The sequence below is a fragment of the Coloeus monedula genome (genome assembly GCF_965178545.1).
Source record: "Coloeus monedula genome assembly, chromosome: Z".
Lineage (NCBI taxonomy): Eukaryota > Metazoa > Chordata > Aves > Passeriformes > Corvidae > Coloeus > Coloeus monedula.
Window position 1 is genome coordinate 43718614 of NC_138822.1, and position 17810 is coordinate 43736423.

Sequence of the window (17810 nt, forward strand, 5' to 3'; positions counted from 1 at the left end):
ATATGAGAACAGAAAATAATTTATCATGCATTCACACCACTGAGCATAACAAAGCAGTCCTGGTTAGCAGGGAGAGTCCCGTGTTAGCCGTGGAATTACAGTCCATGTCAGCACCAAGCCATGCCAGTGCTCTTTACTCCTGAGAGAGCTAGCACATACTCAGGCTGGCACAGTGTGGTGCTGGAAAGCAGCCTTGGGCCCCAGCTAGGATCTCACTGCCTCCACAGTGTTCTGTTTGGGCACAGCAGCTGAGCGATCTCTCAGAGAGCCACACTGTGGGGTGCAAACAAATCTGTCCACAGCTTAAAAAATGACATTCTCTTTACATACTGCAATTCCACTGAATTTTTATACCCTGAATAAGTATGTACATCAAATAATCCAAGCAGAAATTCTGGACCAAAAAGACTTAGTTTTTCTTCTGAACATTATATTAAATATTGTTATTGCTTTAAAAGCAGGGTGTATGCTATTTAGAATTTGCACATTTTCATGTAAAAGCCCTGTTTACCAGTTTGAAAAAAAGTGGTCATACAAGCAATAATGAGAATTTGACAAGCATAAATCCAATTTTCCAAATTTACGAGTAGTAAGTTTGTCTATGCAGAAAGCTGCCATCAAGCTCATGTTTGCAGAACCAGGCCCCTAGGTTATTTTGTGTGACAGCCACTATAACTACCAGGCTCCATTTACTTACTACACCCACAACAGCAACTATTCTTAAGACACCTGATCTCAGAGCTCCAAAATGACCAGCTTCTCAGGTTGATTTCCACAAAAAAACCCCAACAAAAAACAGGGACAGAGGCCCAGATAAAAAGACTTTTACATGCTTCAAGATTAATTTGTTATGTCTATATGGAACACAAATGTGGTTCAGCAACAAAAAAGCAGATGTCCACAGCTACAGTGAAATACCTTGTGTCTACCAAAACTACTTTTTCATTTACAGCATGAAATAATTTTCTGGCACTTATTCATCAGTTAAAGCACCGATGGAGGTGAAGAACAAAAAGAAAACATACATTAATACACTGAGATTCTTTGTTTTCAAGGTGCAAATTTGTTTCTTCAGCCACACAGCAAAGTGAAGCACGCAGTGAAGCACGCAGTGAAGCTGTCAAGCCTCTGGCAGTGTTATGAGTTGGGAATTCCGCAGTGCTAAATGAAGCATGTAGCTTTTCTCAGTGAACCACAACTCACAGGACTGAGATTGCATGCAACGTATGGCCTACCATAGGAGATCTTCCATAGGCAACCACGGCAGCTGCAGCAGCAGCAGCACTCATCTGGGGTGACATATTGTGCAGACTGGCATAGGCTGCCCCTGGACTGGTTAACTCTCCGTTCATGCCAGCGTGAGGTACCATTCCAAATGGAGCAGGGTACGGTCCTGGTACTGCCAATGGTGTCCGCAAACCTGCAGCTACAGAATAATGAAATTAAGTGGGTTTATTTATGTATTCCTGCATATAGGAAAGAAAGCAGCCTTTTTCCCCCCCCCCCCAAAACATCTCACCTTTCCCTCTCACATACACACAATGTCAAAAGACACTACCATGATCTGTCAGTACCACCAGCTCTTTTCAGTGTAAATAAGATCTACTGAAGTCTGAATTTGCTGATTACTTCTAGCAATCTCTTCTAGCATTACCTATTTCCATTTCTGTAATATTCCCCTGTTTACATTAATCTCTTCTTTGCCAAATTAAGCAGTAAAGCTGACAGACATGGTTTACACAGCTCATGTCTGAAGCAACTGTGTGTACCAGCCTGAATAGCAAAAGTAAACTTCCCCCAGCATTTGTCAAGCTGTGCACTGCAGCAAATATTAGTAGACTCACACAAAGAAGGGATTGCATGAAGAATAAGTACCAGAAACTTCTGAGAAATCTTTTTATATTGCATTCAGTCTCTGGATTATTTGCAAAAAAAGATAAAGACAAAAGTAAACAAAGAAGACTAAGAGAGAAAGATATTCAAACTCTTGATAATCTAAGCATCTGCTTCTCATCAAGCCTTCTCTTGATATCAAGAACAAAGCAATATATTTACTTAACAGTCACAAAGAACTACATGTGTAAAAAAAGATTCATTTTGGAACCATAAAAACACATGAGGTAATGCATTCACCAGCTTGGTTAACCAGAGGGTCCATTGTTGGAGGTTTGCCAAGGCCTGGACGGAGTCCTGGAGTTGCACTAGTGCCTGGGGTTGGCACGTCACCTCGAGGAGTTGGTGTGCTGGATTTCAGAACAGGCGTGCTGGCTTTTTCATGCTGGTATCATTAAATAAATTAAATGAGTATTATTTTTAATCCAGGCCATATTATACAATTTATCACAAAAGCAGCTGGGCTGCTGGGCACCTACTACCTAGTCCCTCAGCCAATTTTCATAAAGTCACACAATGCTGACAACATTAACTTGTGAGAGAAATGCTGACCTTTTTGATTACTGCCAAAATTAAAATAAGAAACATAGAAAGTTATTTTCCCTTTTCTACTGACATAAAAAAAAGGAATGCCTGAGCTAATTTTTTTCTTCAGGAAAATATAGTATGCATTACCAAACTATTTTAGCTTGAAATCATTAATATTTCAATTATTATTTCATTAATATTTCAATTATTAATTAAATCTAACTACAAAAAGAAAAGACCACCATAGTTGATAGTATCAAAAAACCACAACACAAAAGTTACAGAGAATCAGATCAAATTATTAGTGATTCTGCAAGAGAAAGTCTTCAAGGAGTAACAGCTTACTTAGAAGAGTTTAACAAAAGCCTCAAGAACTTCTTCACAGGCCATGTTAAACTATAAGTTATTGTTCCTAAAAAAAACCAAACCAATGCTTAAGCAACTCTTGTTCTTTGCAGCAAATTTGCAACTCATTTGACAGAAATGTAGGAAATAAAAATAAAAACAAACCAGAAAATATTGCTGAGGAGGAAAGCTCAATAATACTTTAAAGATCTGGAAAAACAGTAGCCAATTTCAGCTTCAAATGTTTAGTGCCAGGTAATTTGTGCCACAAGTAGTTCCTGAAAAATGGAGAGTTAGATTTTACAAGAAAAAATACTATCTGGACCACAGAATGCTACCTACCAGACCCATTTCTTTTGATTTGAGGGAAGTGGAACTTCCTGAAGAGGCTGTAGATGCTGGACTGCTGGAAGCATCCTTCTTCAGTAGGCGGGTTTTATCTATACCGTTTTCACGTGGTGAATGAGTGGGACTTGCCCTTGGGGAAGAAGGATCCTAAAACAATGGGAAGGGAAGAACAGCGCAGAACCATGTCATAAACAGGTACACAAACACCACTAAGGAGTCTATGGGAGAAAAAAAAACAAACTAGAGGAATTTAAGCAGTAAGTGCAAATGATGAGACATTTTGTCATCTTTATAGAAAAAAAAGCTGAAATCCTTTCATCAGTCTAGAGAAGTAAAGTCACATAGTTAGCAATCTGTTTTTATTTTACACTACATGTAATCATAAATTGTTTCCAAGCACAAAGCTTGCAAAGCATACCTAAGTACAAACTAAAGCAAGTGCTTAAAACGTGGTAAAAGTAAGGAAGACCAACAGAAACTGCAGTAACTTGACACTCTTATTATCATGTACACTCTCCATGTTCCCGCTAGTCGCAATAAACATTTCAATAACCTCTTTTAGTTGATAAACACCTTGCTCATCTCTACTTCAGAAGAAGAGACAGACGCATGCCTTCACAGATTTCACAGAGTATTTTGAGTTGGAAGAGCCCCACAAGGATCATCGAGTCCGACTCTTAGGTGAATGGCCCAGACAGGGATCTTTATATGCCATAATAGCTGTCACATTTTTGCTCAACACCATCTGTAATTGCCTTGCCACTTAAATCTACAGGAAAACTGAAACCGCCTCTCAGGTGATTATTTTTCTCTGTTCCAGAGGCATTTTCTGCATTTACTTTAACTTAAAATAGCCAGCCCCATGAGTTACAATGCTATCAGAGCTCTGCAGGTTCTCCATGCTCCTTTGGCTCATAAGAATAGCACCAGGGAGAAATCACACCTCACAAAAGGGCAATAAGTCTGACTGATTATTAAGCAGTTTCATTGTAAGCCAACCTTCTGAAAGGATTATGAAAATCACTAGTTGGACACCCATTTTTCTACTTGGCTGACATTGTTTGGGCCCCTGGAGCTACTGAGGACACTTCTCTATCAGCTTCTCTCCCTGTGTTTTGCAGAGAGCTGAAGAACCTCACTACCATATTCAGGCTTCCTAAATCTGTGTGTTGTATGAAATAAAAGATGAAGAAAAGGGAACACCCATCCCTTCACCTTGATGCCATTGCCAAATCTCAGCCCTGGAGAAAAGTGTCTACAATCTCTGAAAAAATCTTCTGAACTAACTTCATTCTAAAAAACCAGCATTTCTGGAAAATGTCTTTAACCAAGGACATTAAAATACAAGCAATTTTTAAGGCAACGTTTTTAATAACAACCTACTACTAAATACAACATTAGATAATGTCTTCCCTTTCCATTCAAAGACAGTAGTTGGAAAACCTCAGCCTTCCACATGCTCTTCAGCACAACCCTCTACACTATAGAGCAGCTGTGAAGTGTCAGAATGTTAACTGCAGAGGGAACAGACCTGGACAAAGCAGCAGAAGGAAAAACCGAGAAGGTAACCAGATAAAGCTCAGAGGAAGACACAGTAACTGCAGTACTAATAAAAAGGAGAAGTTGTGAATATTTTAACATATCCACACAGAGGATTATTTTTCTTCTAGCTTTAACCTTTGGGCAAACGTCAAGACTACAAAAATGAAAAAAGTTACCTCATTGGATACATCTACAACCAAGTTATCGTCACTCTTGTCCCCATCACTGTCCTATTAAAAATAAATAAATATAGTGTTCATTTCAATTAGTACAATAAGAGCCCAGAGAGAAAGACTACGCATCTACTCAGACATTTGTTGTTTTTCCTAAACAAAAAACAAACAGCCTTTCATTAAGTTATTAGCAATAGGGAGAACAATTAAAACAAACACAACACCTTATTTCTACTACAATAGTAAAACCCAAGTATGGTAGAACTAGTTGAAAGATGACAATCTCACCATCAGTGCAAGATGGTCCAAAACCCCTCCTTATTACCACCACGTAAACAGTGTAATCACTACTCCTAAAAGAGAAAGGTACTCTGTTCATACACTAATCTTGTGTTAATTTAGAGAAAGTAATGCTTGTGCATACCTGGAAAAACACCAAAAAACAGGTCTCAGGAAAATGGAGCTTTTTGACATATTTGATGAATTGTCTTCCTCAAATTGATAGTACCATTTTTCCCCTTTTCCAGAAAGGCAAGTTTTGAAATAAAAAGTTCTGGGGAAGAAAAAACTTCAAAAATGCCACGGCATTTCAACATTTCTGCCCAAGAAAACCAAAATACTTGGGCATTCCTGAACAGAAATGTTCTACTGCAGCTTGTCAAGCTGCAGTTCGACTGTTTCCCTTATATCTATGTTCAGCTGAGCTGTTTTACTAACTGTTGCTGTTACTGTAGTGCCTCCTGGTCCCTGTCTCTAAGAGAGGCCAGGATTCTCCAGTAGACACATTCTGATATGCAGAGGTCTAGTGATTTTCACAGTGGTTAAATCAGAAAGTGAGTCTTGACTCAAAACCAAACAAAGAAATTAAATTAATTTAAAAACTTTAAATTTCTGTGGGAACAAGTCTGATATTTCCAATAAAAGTACTTTTAGTTAAAAAGTTTCTATGCAAACAAACCAAGATTATACAATAATTATACAAATACAAGATTACTCAACTGTCTCCCATCTCTTCCTTTCAAAGTGTCTGAGCTTTCACATGTAACACCAGATCCTTTCTCTCACTCAAGGCCATAATGCTTTAAAAAACAAAGCAAAACCAAACCACCCAAAACCAACCAAACAAAAAACCCCAAACCAACCAACCAACAAATCAACCAACCAACCACCCCAAAAAATCCAACTGAAAAAAACAAAAACCACCCCAAACCAACAGGTAGTTCCAACCCTTCCCTTCTGTTAATAGCTGAATCTTGCTCCAAGAAATACACAAATATATTAGGGATCCAAGAGTGCCACTGGACAAAGAGTGGTCACTCTATTTGCTACTCAGGACGCTATCCACCCAACAGGTGCAAAAGAAGGAAATGAAAGCTTTAGCTCCTGTTATCTGCCACCTCTTGAGAAGCATGAAGTACCCTGAGTGCTTGAACAGGTAAGAGAATGTGGGAGAACAGTAGATGGGACACTTGTTTGCCAGAGACACCACTCTGGAGGAGGCAAAATTAGCTGCAAAGCAATGCTTAAGTGAACTCCGCTGACTTTGTCATCTTAATAAATAGAAATTTACTGGGATTATCAAAGGCATCTCCTGTAACTTCTACTAATATCAGAAGATTCCCCTCACTAATAAAGCCACACACTGAAACTACATAGGTACGAATATGAAAATTAGCGCAAAGTTAAAAAGGGGGAATAAATTCATTTTGTAGTCTTTTTCCGAAAGCTACAGGTCCTATAACTCATTTATGCCCCTTTTGACAAAAGCAGTATTTCTTTGTCCCTACAAGGGCCTCATCTAAAATGAGCTCAAAACCAGCAGCTCTGTATTTGCATAATTGGTGGACCTTCAAAAAAAAAAAAAACCTGTATTCAAAATTAGAATAAATCTGGAACTTTCAAATATCCTTGCTTTACTCAATTTTTTATTTTGATGCTGCCTTTAGCTGTAAAGTCCATTTCAAACAAACAGTGGGCAGAAACATATTTAAAATGTGGATTAAAACAAAGTGCTTCTACTGTGCAATAACATCCTTTACATTTCTTTACAGTAGAAACACAGGAAAAACAAGCAAGTTAAGCTTCTCCTTCCTTTTTGTATCAAGTGTAGCTTGAGAATGCTTAATCTTCAAATATTTAAAATTAAAAATGCCAATAAAATATCACGCCCTTAAATTTGAGGGAGTGACATGGGGAAGTTTGCCAAACCCTTCTCTAATCAAAATATTATTATTAGAAAGTGGTGGAAATACAACTTGTAAAACCATTAACAGCACTAAAACATCCAATAGCTTCTCAAAGACATTATCCAAGTGGAGAGAAATTAAAATTACCCTACTAAATAATGAGAAAATAAAATGGCACCTAATTTTCTCTTGTGTTTCAGTAACCAAGAATTAATTAGTGATCTAAATCACATAAACCAGACAATTTGCCACATTATTGCTATGTCAAAGTACAGTATGTTCTCCTAGATTTAAATTTTGCTTTTCAGTACTCTCTCACACCAGTCCTAGTCCCTTAGGCCTGTTCAAGTACCATCCTGTGATTTGTCTGAGCATTTAGACTTGAAGTTGAAAGCCTGTGTGAACCTTCTGAGGTTCACATACATTGTTGTACTGAAGTGTCTCTTTGAAACCAAGCAACAAGCAAGCTAGTCAAAAATGCAGAACACAAAACTGTGAACTTTCAATATTTCAATTTGCTTTCTGCTGAAATTGCTGTTTCAGCCAAAAGCAAACTTCAGTTAGTTGGTACAGCTTGATAACATTTGCAATTATAACTCAGCATGGTAAGAGCTAGTTATCAATAAAATTTACCAAACCCCTCTCAATAACAAAATCTTCCATTTCAAACAAACCTGAGTTTAGAGCAGTCCAGAAAGAATGTCACAAACTCTGAGAAACGCTCCAGGGCATATGTGAATCCCAAACAATTACTTCTGTTGAGGCCTATAACTTAACAACATCCCAAACTACTGAGTCACTACTCTTCCCACAACTTAAATCTTGTGTCCCTCTGGCACATATATTCATGTACTACTTCAGCCATAAGAAAGTTGCCTTGTTCTTCACAGCTCTTTTACTCCTCATACAAGCACAGCATGTGCAAATAAATTAATCATTTCTTTGACACAGATTTGCTTACATAGTGGCTGGAATCCTTATCATCCACCTTTCTCTTTTTGATGTCATTGGCGTATTCAGGGCCATTCCTGCGTTTATCTGTGCTTCGTAGACTGTCCGGGACCAACAGAGAATTACTCTGTAAAGACAAAAAACAAGGTCAATCAAAAATCCCTTTTAGGATTGCTCATATATTCTTACAAACTCAAACTGATGTGATAGATGCTTTAGAAATGTGATACCTGCTTAGTCTTCAATTTAATTCAAAACAAAGTCCTCCAGGCAAACATGTACAGCTTCACGCATTCTAAGGAGCTTGGCTTTTCATTGTTCAACTTATCAAAAGTTTAGTTCACTTGTCAGTCACCATCTATTTAACTAATTAATTCAAGTGAATTTATTGTTTAGGAGAGACAGGCTTGCTGTTTATTCATGGGCAAGTAACAACGATTTTATTATTTTTTTAAATACTCAGATCCTATCTAATAAAAGAGATTTACTACATATAATCTGATTGATAAGTCACTTCTAGAATATCAGAAATAGATGAAGCTTTGGTATGCCTACACCTGCAGGTATGGACAATAAATAACAGCTTGCCTTTAATGCTTAAAATAACAAGTATTTGCTGAATACAGTTATGCAGTAATCAATTGTTAGCTGGAGTAAACTCCAATTGGATTCCTTCAACAAATGTATTGCAAACAAAGATCAAATATTTTTACTTCCAGCATAACATTCACTACTAGTGTGAAATTAAGGCTAAAGTCTTGTTTAATCAGACTTGATCTGAAAAACTGAGGCCAACACACACACACAAAAGACAAAAGCAAAGACTAATCTTTTCCTCAAACTACATGGACTGCTTTCATTCAAGCAAAGTTATGCTAAGTACAAACTGTTGACCCAAAGAGCATTTTAGACATTTTTCAGTCACATGACAATTTGACATGCCTGTGATTCCCGATTCCCATCTCCATCTCAGTTCCAGCTAAAGCATTAAAATGTGTTACAATGAGTTCTTTTAAGTGCAGGATTAGCATATGCAAGAGGGCAATTTGTTCACTGATGTGTTAATGCTGTGAACAATACTGAATGAGTTGAGAAAAAAATCTCCTTTCACAAAGACCTGGTAAGCCTAGATCCTAAAAGCCAAGTACATGCTTAGATAAATAAATACAGGCTCACATAAATATATAAGTAAACACGCGTTTGCATCCATACACATATCTCTCTCAAGAGAAAAGTCTAATACCAACATGTATTTCAGTGTAAGCCCTCAAAGAACATATTTAGATCTACCCAAGAGACAGAGATATTTACTTGTAATATATCATAAACATATACTAATAACCAGTGAACTGTGCACTGAATAGCTTCCCCTTTAAAACCTGAACACTTCAAGGTAGTTTTGCTCAGACACAAATGTTTAGCCCCAAGGAAGAGGACAAGGAAACAGGGTACATAAGGCAATCTGAATCCTCTTTTTCCTAATTCAGAAGCTGCACTTTAAAGCCAACTCTAAGCTCTTTTATTCATGACTATTCAAGCTAAACAAATGCCAAAGGGCTTACATAAAGCATATAGGAGGGTCTATTGAAATTCAGTATAAAGAAGCTCAAAATAATGTCTTTACCAAAATGTTTTGTACTAAAAGGTGGGCTTGTTGGATCATTGAACTAATTGCCTTGACAAATACAGTCGGAATTTAACCCCTTATCTCCTCCCAGATGCACACAAATTCAGGCATTCACTAGTCTGAAAACCCTTAAAACTAATTTTAAACATTTTAATACTGAATCCATCATGTTTGTGGCAGTAGAAACATCTTAAGAAACAGTAGAAACACTAAGAAGCAAGGTGGCAATTCAAACTTGACCAGAGATGTTTTCCTCTTCTGGAGGAAAGCCATTTAGTTAAGAGATACTTTCCTTAATAAAAACAATTAAAAATATCTCTTTTACTACTGAAGAATTTAGAATAAAACCATAAAGCAAATGCAGGAAAGAGAATAAAGTCAGTTCCTTTGTTTAATTTTCTAAAAAAAAAGTGTGAATAGCAGAAAGGTGGCAAAGGGGCAACAACTTGAAAAAATTTAGCAAACCTACTATTTGGAGTTACAGCTTGCAAATTTTTGGCAACCCGTAGGTGTAACTACAATATCTGATCTTTTTTTCTTTTTAAATTTAGTCTACCTAGACAATGTTGACAATATTTTATACTGCTTGTCTTGTAGAATTTCAAAACTGTGAAACATATGCAGGAAATCCCAGCTCTCACTGTGTCCTAAATGCCAAACAAAGATTATTAGATTTGTTTTTTTCTTCAAAAGACTGATGGTTTCTCACACAAACATGTAATTACATCACAAGCCTATTCTGCAAAACATATCACCTCTGGTCATATTTACACCACCTTTCTATAACTTACCACATTAATTTAAACCACTGTTCTTTGTGATCAGAGTATCCACACTAGAAGTTGTTGTAGAGCAGCTCATTTCCCAATAGCTACATGAGAAATTGCAAATAAGATTGTGCTCTTTTTATGGCAAAATCTATCAGTAAACTCGAAAATTAAAAAGTTCCTGTTTTGTTTCCCACAGAAGTTCAAGAAAGTTCTAACAACTGTGACTAAAATCAGGTAAAGAAAAAATACCTTGCTACTGTAAGCTACTACCATAATTCAAACTACCAAAAATGTAAGAATTCATTCAACAATGTGAAATTATGAATCTTTTAAAGTAGTGCAAATGGTAAATCCTGAATACTGAAGAACAAATTAAGTAAATGAAAATACAAACAAGAACTGGTAAAGAGATGATCATTGGGCTATTGATATCTCTCACCCCTGTAATGTTAAGGTTCAGGGAAGAGTGAGGGCAGCATACCAACAGCCACCTTTCCTCATTTCAGCTCTGGTGGTGTTTATATTTGCTATATGTCCGCTATCAAACAGGATCAGCCAGAAGACAGCAGCAACAGTTTCACAATATCAGAGTCTCCTTATCTTCTCTTTAGAAGAGTAATCTGTTTAGTTCTTCTAACAAGGTCTACTAACAACTGACTTATTTTCAGAAGTAGGACAAGAATTTTTATTTTGGCTATAATATTTTTTTAATAACTCTACAGAAATTTTCAGTTGGAATTGATCTTCAATACTAACCCTCTTATACAAAAAGGGCAAAAAGATATATAGATGCATAGTTGATATCCCTAAAGAGAAACTTCATGGCATCAATTTTTATTTTGTCTTAATTTCAACAGATTAGATATATAACTGAGGATATTCCTTGCTTTCATACTTAGAGTTCAGTCTGTTAAGGATTAACCAACGCAACGTTTGCAAATCATGAAGCTCAGATCAGAGCAAGTTGTCAAAATCAGTATTTTGTGTTTTCCTTTTCTTTTGATCATATTTTTTATACACATGAAGCCCTTTTCTTCAAATAAGTCCCAAAAGAAAATAAATACGTTAATGTAGCACTGCTTCCTGTCAGAATTACTAGATGGCATAAATGCTATATAACAGGCAACTTATGGTCCTAAAGCAACTCTGCTTCCAGAAAAAGTTAAATACTGAAACCACCAGAAGGCAAATGTGAAGCAAAAACCCAGTCGTGATGCATAGAAAGAGGGCAGGTTCCCTACTAGGAATATAATGCACATTATTCAAATGCACCTCTTTGACTGCCATACTGTTCCACACAGGAACCACTTCCAAACCTCAAGTATGTGCACCAGCAGTACAGGCTGAGAGCACACAATATCTCATTTACCCCATTATCCCACTTGTAATACAGCACAGACAATTCATATAGAATAGTACATACAGAACTGACAATTGACTTTATGCTGATCATTACAGCAATTAAATAACAGTATTTACATTACATCTGTGCACATGGTTCAACTACACCTGGTCCCAATTAAGATCTTCTCTAGTGCTGGGCTCTTAAGGTCTCTCACTCCCCTCTCCCCCAAAGATGTGTACACACATAGGCTTGCTCTGTGCTTGGTGATTCCCTGACTCTCCATACATCCGTGCGAAGGACAGCCACCAGCCATCACAGCCAGTTACCACAGCTAACAACTTGGCCTTGCCTGCAGTGCTCAGCCTCTGTGTTTATTTTACTTCACCATGCACGGGACCTCTGCCCTGCCACTGCACCACACACAAGTGCTACCTACAGATAGAAACAGGTGCAATTCCTTGCTGAGTAGGCAAAACAGCATCAAGTCTAACAACTACACCAAAACCATCAGTTACTCATTGTCAGCAGTCACTGACAGGAATACAGGAAATGGAAGATGTACTTCAAAATCCCCCAGAAAGGCAAAAGAAGACTGGGCTCAAACCTATTCTGCTTCAGAATCATTAACTTCAGTTTGTTCAATACGCTTATTGCAAACACGCATGTCTACAACCCAAAAGCTGACTTAAAAAGTCAGTAGGTTTCATGTCAAATTACTTGTGATGGAAAGCTACTTGACTTCACCTTCTTTTCACCCACCATTTCAAGTTATATTGATTTTACAATCACAAGACATTAACAAGGACTAGGACTTCTGTTGATTTCAGTATTTTCTAGCTAATGTTTGTCAAAATCAAGGTATCCCTAAAAATTTATACCAGACCACCTCAATCCCCTTGTCCTTTGTTATCAACCTTCTGTCTTCTACTGTCATGCTGCCTTCTGTCACCTACAAACTAAACTGCAACACAGCAACACACAGCTCTTACATGAGCAACCTCTGCTGAAGATAATTTGTAGTCTGAAGCCATTCTTTCTTCACAGAGTCCAAGAAACATACTTGTGCTATGCTTATCAGTACACTATACTTCCATATAACAACTTTTATGATTTTTCTCCCCCCTTTAAAAGACTTAAAACACAACACAAAAACAGCTTGCACATAATATCACTCAAAAAGTAGCACTCAATTGTTCATGCCCCATTTCTCCAAGACTGGGAGGTGAAGAATAGGATAGAGAGCTCAGGGCACAGAATATTTTTCTACTGTAGGAAAAGAGCATTTGCTTTACAAAACAATAGCAACATTTAGGCTTAACAATGAAGGCAAAAAAATGTCTGGAAAAATTTATGAATGCTTTCTAGGTCTTAGAAAATAAGCTCAGTGTTTTTCATGAGGACAAAAGATAAACATCAGCTAATGTAAATCCTAAGAACACAGTGAAGTAAGATTTCACTGTCTACAAATTACTACTGTTACAACAGAGTGCATCAAACATTTGCATTTCTGTGCTGTCCAAACAGGATACTAGAATAGTGGGAAAACAAGTGATAAATGAACACCTATAACGAGTTTAAAAAAGGTTGCCCGGATGTTTCCCAAAGAAAAAAGTGTGGACATCAAAGTTCTTTTGTATTGCTGTCTCTCAAAGCTTTCAGTTTCAGTTGCAAAACTTGCTTCCTTTGCCTGGCTTCGCTACCTGCAGACAGAATTTGCCACATTAGAAGGGATACCTGCATTTACACAATAACATGACCCAGTTTGGGACAGTTAGAGATACATCAGCCAAAACCCACCAGCCATTATTCATGTAGTCACACAATTTAAATTTGACAAAATAATTTTAGCATTCATGTAGGAAGTATACTATTATTAATAACTTAAATGTTATATATTACACAAACACGCATTTACCAAAAAACTTTTTTTCATTTTGCCTTCTGGAATTTAAGCTAGTATATAAAAGAAAAATGCAGCCCTTGCTATTTAGATATAACAAAAGTATTTACACTGGTCAAAATAAAAAAATAATGAAACCATGTCTTTATATTAACTTATAAATACAAGAACTTCACTACTTTTGTTGTATTTCAAAACATACAATACATAAAAGCTTGTGACTGCTTATTTATCTAAGGAGACTTTAAAAAAATAAACCAAATCTAATTTAAAAATGAATACGCTCCAGTCTGTCACAATATGCTTTAACCCAAAGTTATGTCCCAGAAACTCAATTTAAAACCCCATAGACAAGCAATAAATTTTAATTTTTCAAACTTCCACATTTTAAGCTGTTAGCTTCTACTGATAGTGCTCGAAGGTCATGCTGGACATATTTGATGGAAATCATACTGCAGAACTGCACAGTATTTTTTTAGCAGCACCATTACTTTTAAAATGCTACTCTGAAAATCAAATTGATTTTACCTTGATGACCCAGATGTCATAAAATGATTTCAACCACACATAATAACCAAACAGACCTGCTGCTATGCCTTGTGTACTTGAGATCCATTTCATATTATCCTTAAAAATATATTTTATATTTTAAAAATTCCATTAAAAATACAAGAGAATTAGAGAAGTTTGAACAGCCCATAATTCCCAGCTGATCATTTTAGCCACAGAGTTGAACTTAACTATCTCTTAAATTATGATTCTTTGTTTGAAGATATAATTTACTGTTAAATCAAGATTTTGATGTAACACTGTATTTAAACAATTTTAAGTTCAAGTTCACCTGTATTCAGCTATTAAAGTCAGCTATGAAGTATTATCCTACACTGAGACCAAAAAGAAACTAGAATGACCATAGTGTAGTATCCAGAACTCAATATATCCACATGGCAAAATTCCTTTATGATATAAAGCCTCAGATTATTTAAAAGTTAATTAGTGACAAACCCAGCATAAACCAGTCTGCTTCAGGTAATAACCAAGCAATCATCGGTTAGACATATGGAGACAGAAGCAACTACAGCAACAATTTTATAGTTTAAGTAAAATTTACATCTATAGTAAACTAAGCAACTGATCAGCAACTCTCCCACAACACAAAAGCCAGGCTTAATTTTTGACAGTCCTCCTTCCATAGGCAAGGACTATTCTCAGCTACAAGATGAATTCAGAGTCCAAATTTCACAATGCTAAGCATCTGATTTTAAACTCAGACCCTTGACCAAATTGCATGATGGGCAGGGGAAGCTGGGACCAGGGCAAGGACAGGAAACATAACCAAATCAAAACACAGAGCCATCACTACCACATGTGCATGCATGTGTGCACAGACACACTCTGCAGACTTCCTTCCTTAGCCCTTAAGGAAAGTTATTGAGATTCCTGCAGTCAACTAGCAGCACTCAAAGAAGTATGTCCCACACAGAGGAAAAAGTCCTTGGTAAGTCAGAGACTTCATAAAAACCCAGCTTAAAATTATTTCTGCAGTTACACTGTCATTAATAAAATTAAGCAAGCTGAAATGAATGCTTCTTGCTTAGCAATCTAACACTAAAAGACTGCTGCAAAAGATATTCAGATAGTTTCCAGTAAATAAATGTCAAGCAAGTCTTGTATATATATTAAATAAGCAGCAATAAAAATCAGAAGTTTAGTGCTGTAAAGCTGTCAAATAACTTTTCCTAGTTCTTGTCTTTTCTAATTGAGAAAAGGAGTAAAATAGAGCCCAAATTCACTTATGACATAAACAAAGAGAATTAGCTTTGTTGCTTGAATTGACATTAAATTGCACATGACCATCTCTAACAGGTTAATACAGCAATATCACTCGAAACAAAACAGTATGAAAAGCTGCAACAAAGTAGTTCTTTAGAGGGCTTTTCAGATAAGACCAATTCTATTACATCTTATGTCTACAGGGAAAAAAGTATCGCTGTAGAAGTTACACCTGAAGCACAAATTAAGCAGTAATGACATTAGTATCGCTTAAACAGATGCAGTTAAAAAAACCTCCTAGGGCCAAACACCATCATGACACATTTAAAATTATCATATTTAAATTTCTCACCTGTTCTCCAGGTCTAAGTCTTCAAAATCCTAGAGACTAAACATCTTTACTCTGGACTAAAAATTATGTATTTCCAGTGATCTTTTTGATTTGCAGCTTCATGCCCTCTTTCTGCCACCAATAAGCAAACTCAAGCTCGTTTGCCTAAAAGCATTCTGCTCAGAAACAAAACTCTTTCACACAGTCCATCAAACAAATGATCTGGTGTTCTGCATAAACCAAGACATACATTAACAGAAAACATATACACCTTTTATCATAAAAATGACTAAAAAGAAGACAAAACAAACAAACAGCACAACATATGATTATTGCATTATTGGAAATGGAAATGTTAGCAGGAATGTTGGTACTTACTGTGCCTGGCTCTCTGTCTGCTCCCGCAGTAACCAAGAAATGGACAGACATGCCCGTTCGGACACAGAGGCAAGAACAGAAATAAAAAAGGGGGGAAAAAAAATTAGAACACAAGCCACGAACAGTTTTAAAATGGCTTTTATTTATATAACTCATTGCACATTACTAATACAGTGATTTCCTGAAAATTACAGTATTTTGTAAACATGATTTACAGTTTAACCATACACAAAGCCTAGTTTTGTTTCATGACAGAATAAATTATTTTCTTTTCAAAAATTAGTCAAGTGCAATTTTGCCCAATATTTAACTAAGTACTAGAATTTAAGCTTATGAAACTAAAGTAACAGATGCAATTATCTAAATCTTTTTTTTGAACGCATTCACTTCAAAATTTAACTTCTTATTTCCCCTACCTTCCCACTAACCCATTCAACAACATTACTTTCTTTGAAATAAATCACCATTATGCAGTTTAACAATTTTCCACAATATGGTGCAGGCCACTGCTATTACAGCTAAGCATTTACCAGGATGTCAAAAGGCCCTGCAAAGTACAGAGCAGGTGACACCTAGTGATCCCCTTTAAAATATAAAAAAATTCCAAGCTGAATTTTGCTTCAGTGGTATATATGCAGACATTTTAGTTTGCCAACAGTTTTTTCTCATTCTATATAATTTGAATTCTTTAGAGATGCACACAATTTGCAGCAATGCACAAATTTGACAATGTCCTAATCAGGCCTGCCATGCCTCTCACCTCTGTGGTGGTCTGCATCATGATGTTTCTTGTCATCTTTTATTGCCAAGTGAGACTGCCCACCCAAAGCACTAGAGAGGGCAAGAAGGCCAGCACTGCTTCCAAGTGGAGGGATTCCTGGAGGCTGAAGTCCTGACGGATGCGGCGTTAGAGGCACTGGAGGTCCATGGCCATGGGAGAGATGCTGAGCCTGCAACTGCTGCTGCTGCTCCCAGCGGTATCATCATCCCCAGAAGACAAACATATAGCACACAGTTTGGGAAGGATAAGGTAGAAGTTTGGTTAATTATTGAGAATCAATAGTGGATTTTGATATTTATTTGTTTCTTCTTCATCTAGCCTCTCCCCTTTAACCCACCACGCTATATACACTGCGTTATATCATGCTGTCTGTGGACAACTCTGCTCATGTCCCATTACCCAAAAAAGGCTAGCTGGATACTTATTTTGCAGCCTGACTAATAAGTTCAACAAGTATAGGTTGTTTTGGGCAGTTACTGCCTACCACAGCATCTCTGGCAACAAAGAACAGCAGCAGAAGACTCAAACACCTTTTTCTTTCTATAGAAAGGCTTATCACTGCTCTGGAAAAAAAAAGTTTCAGTGGCAAGATTGATTTAAACTCTCATCCCTCTCTTCCCCCAGTTTGGAAACAAGTACATCTCTATTCTGAATATTAAAAAATGTAAAAGATATGCTGAATTTCATATTTAGTAAAGTTTAATTTTCATTTTATTCTAGCTAGGGTTTTTAGGGGAAAGAGGGGGAATTATTAATGACGTAACAGCCTGTTTAGGAACCAGCTTTGAGCTTAAAATCCAGGTATTCCAGATAGTATGGAATTCTCTATTAATGAATACCTCCCCCTGTTTTAAAAGGAGCTTGCAAGATCAAAATCATAGACATATAACCCTGTAACCAATGTGCTAAAATAACCTGTAAACAATTTTAGAAACAGAG

At 36.7% G+C, this 17810-nt stretch overlaps 1 protein-coding gene across 3 annotated transcripts in view; it reads right to left on the reverse strand.

Moving 5' to 3' along the window:
- The window catches only part of LOC309584668 (transducin-like enhancer protein 1), a 71864-nt gene that overhangs the window by 13281 nt on the left and 40773 nt on the right, over positions 1–17810 (reverse strand). For 2 of the 3 annotated variants that reach the window (XM_082300829.1, XM_082300828.1), the window contains exons 7-13: positions 16851–17055; positions 16091–16107; positions 7977–8093; positions 4833–4886; positions 3109–3261; positions 2134–2278; positions 1236–1426 (exon numbers count right to left, since the gene is read on the reverse strand). In XM_082300829.1, the coding sequence (XP_082156955.1) occupies positions 1236–1426; positions 2134–2278; positions 3109–3261; positions 4833–4886; positions 7977–8093; positions 16091–16107; positions 16851–17055 (882 nt within the window). The remainder of the gene's footprint in view (positions 1–1235; positions 1427–2133; positions 2279–3108; positions 3262–4832; positions 4887–7976; positions 8094–16090; positions 16108–16850; positions 17056–17810) is intronic. The other variant, XM_082300830.1, reaches the window with a different exon arrangement.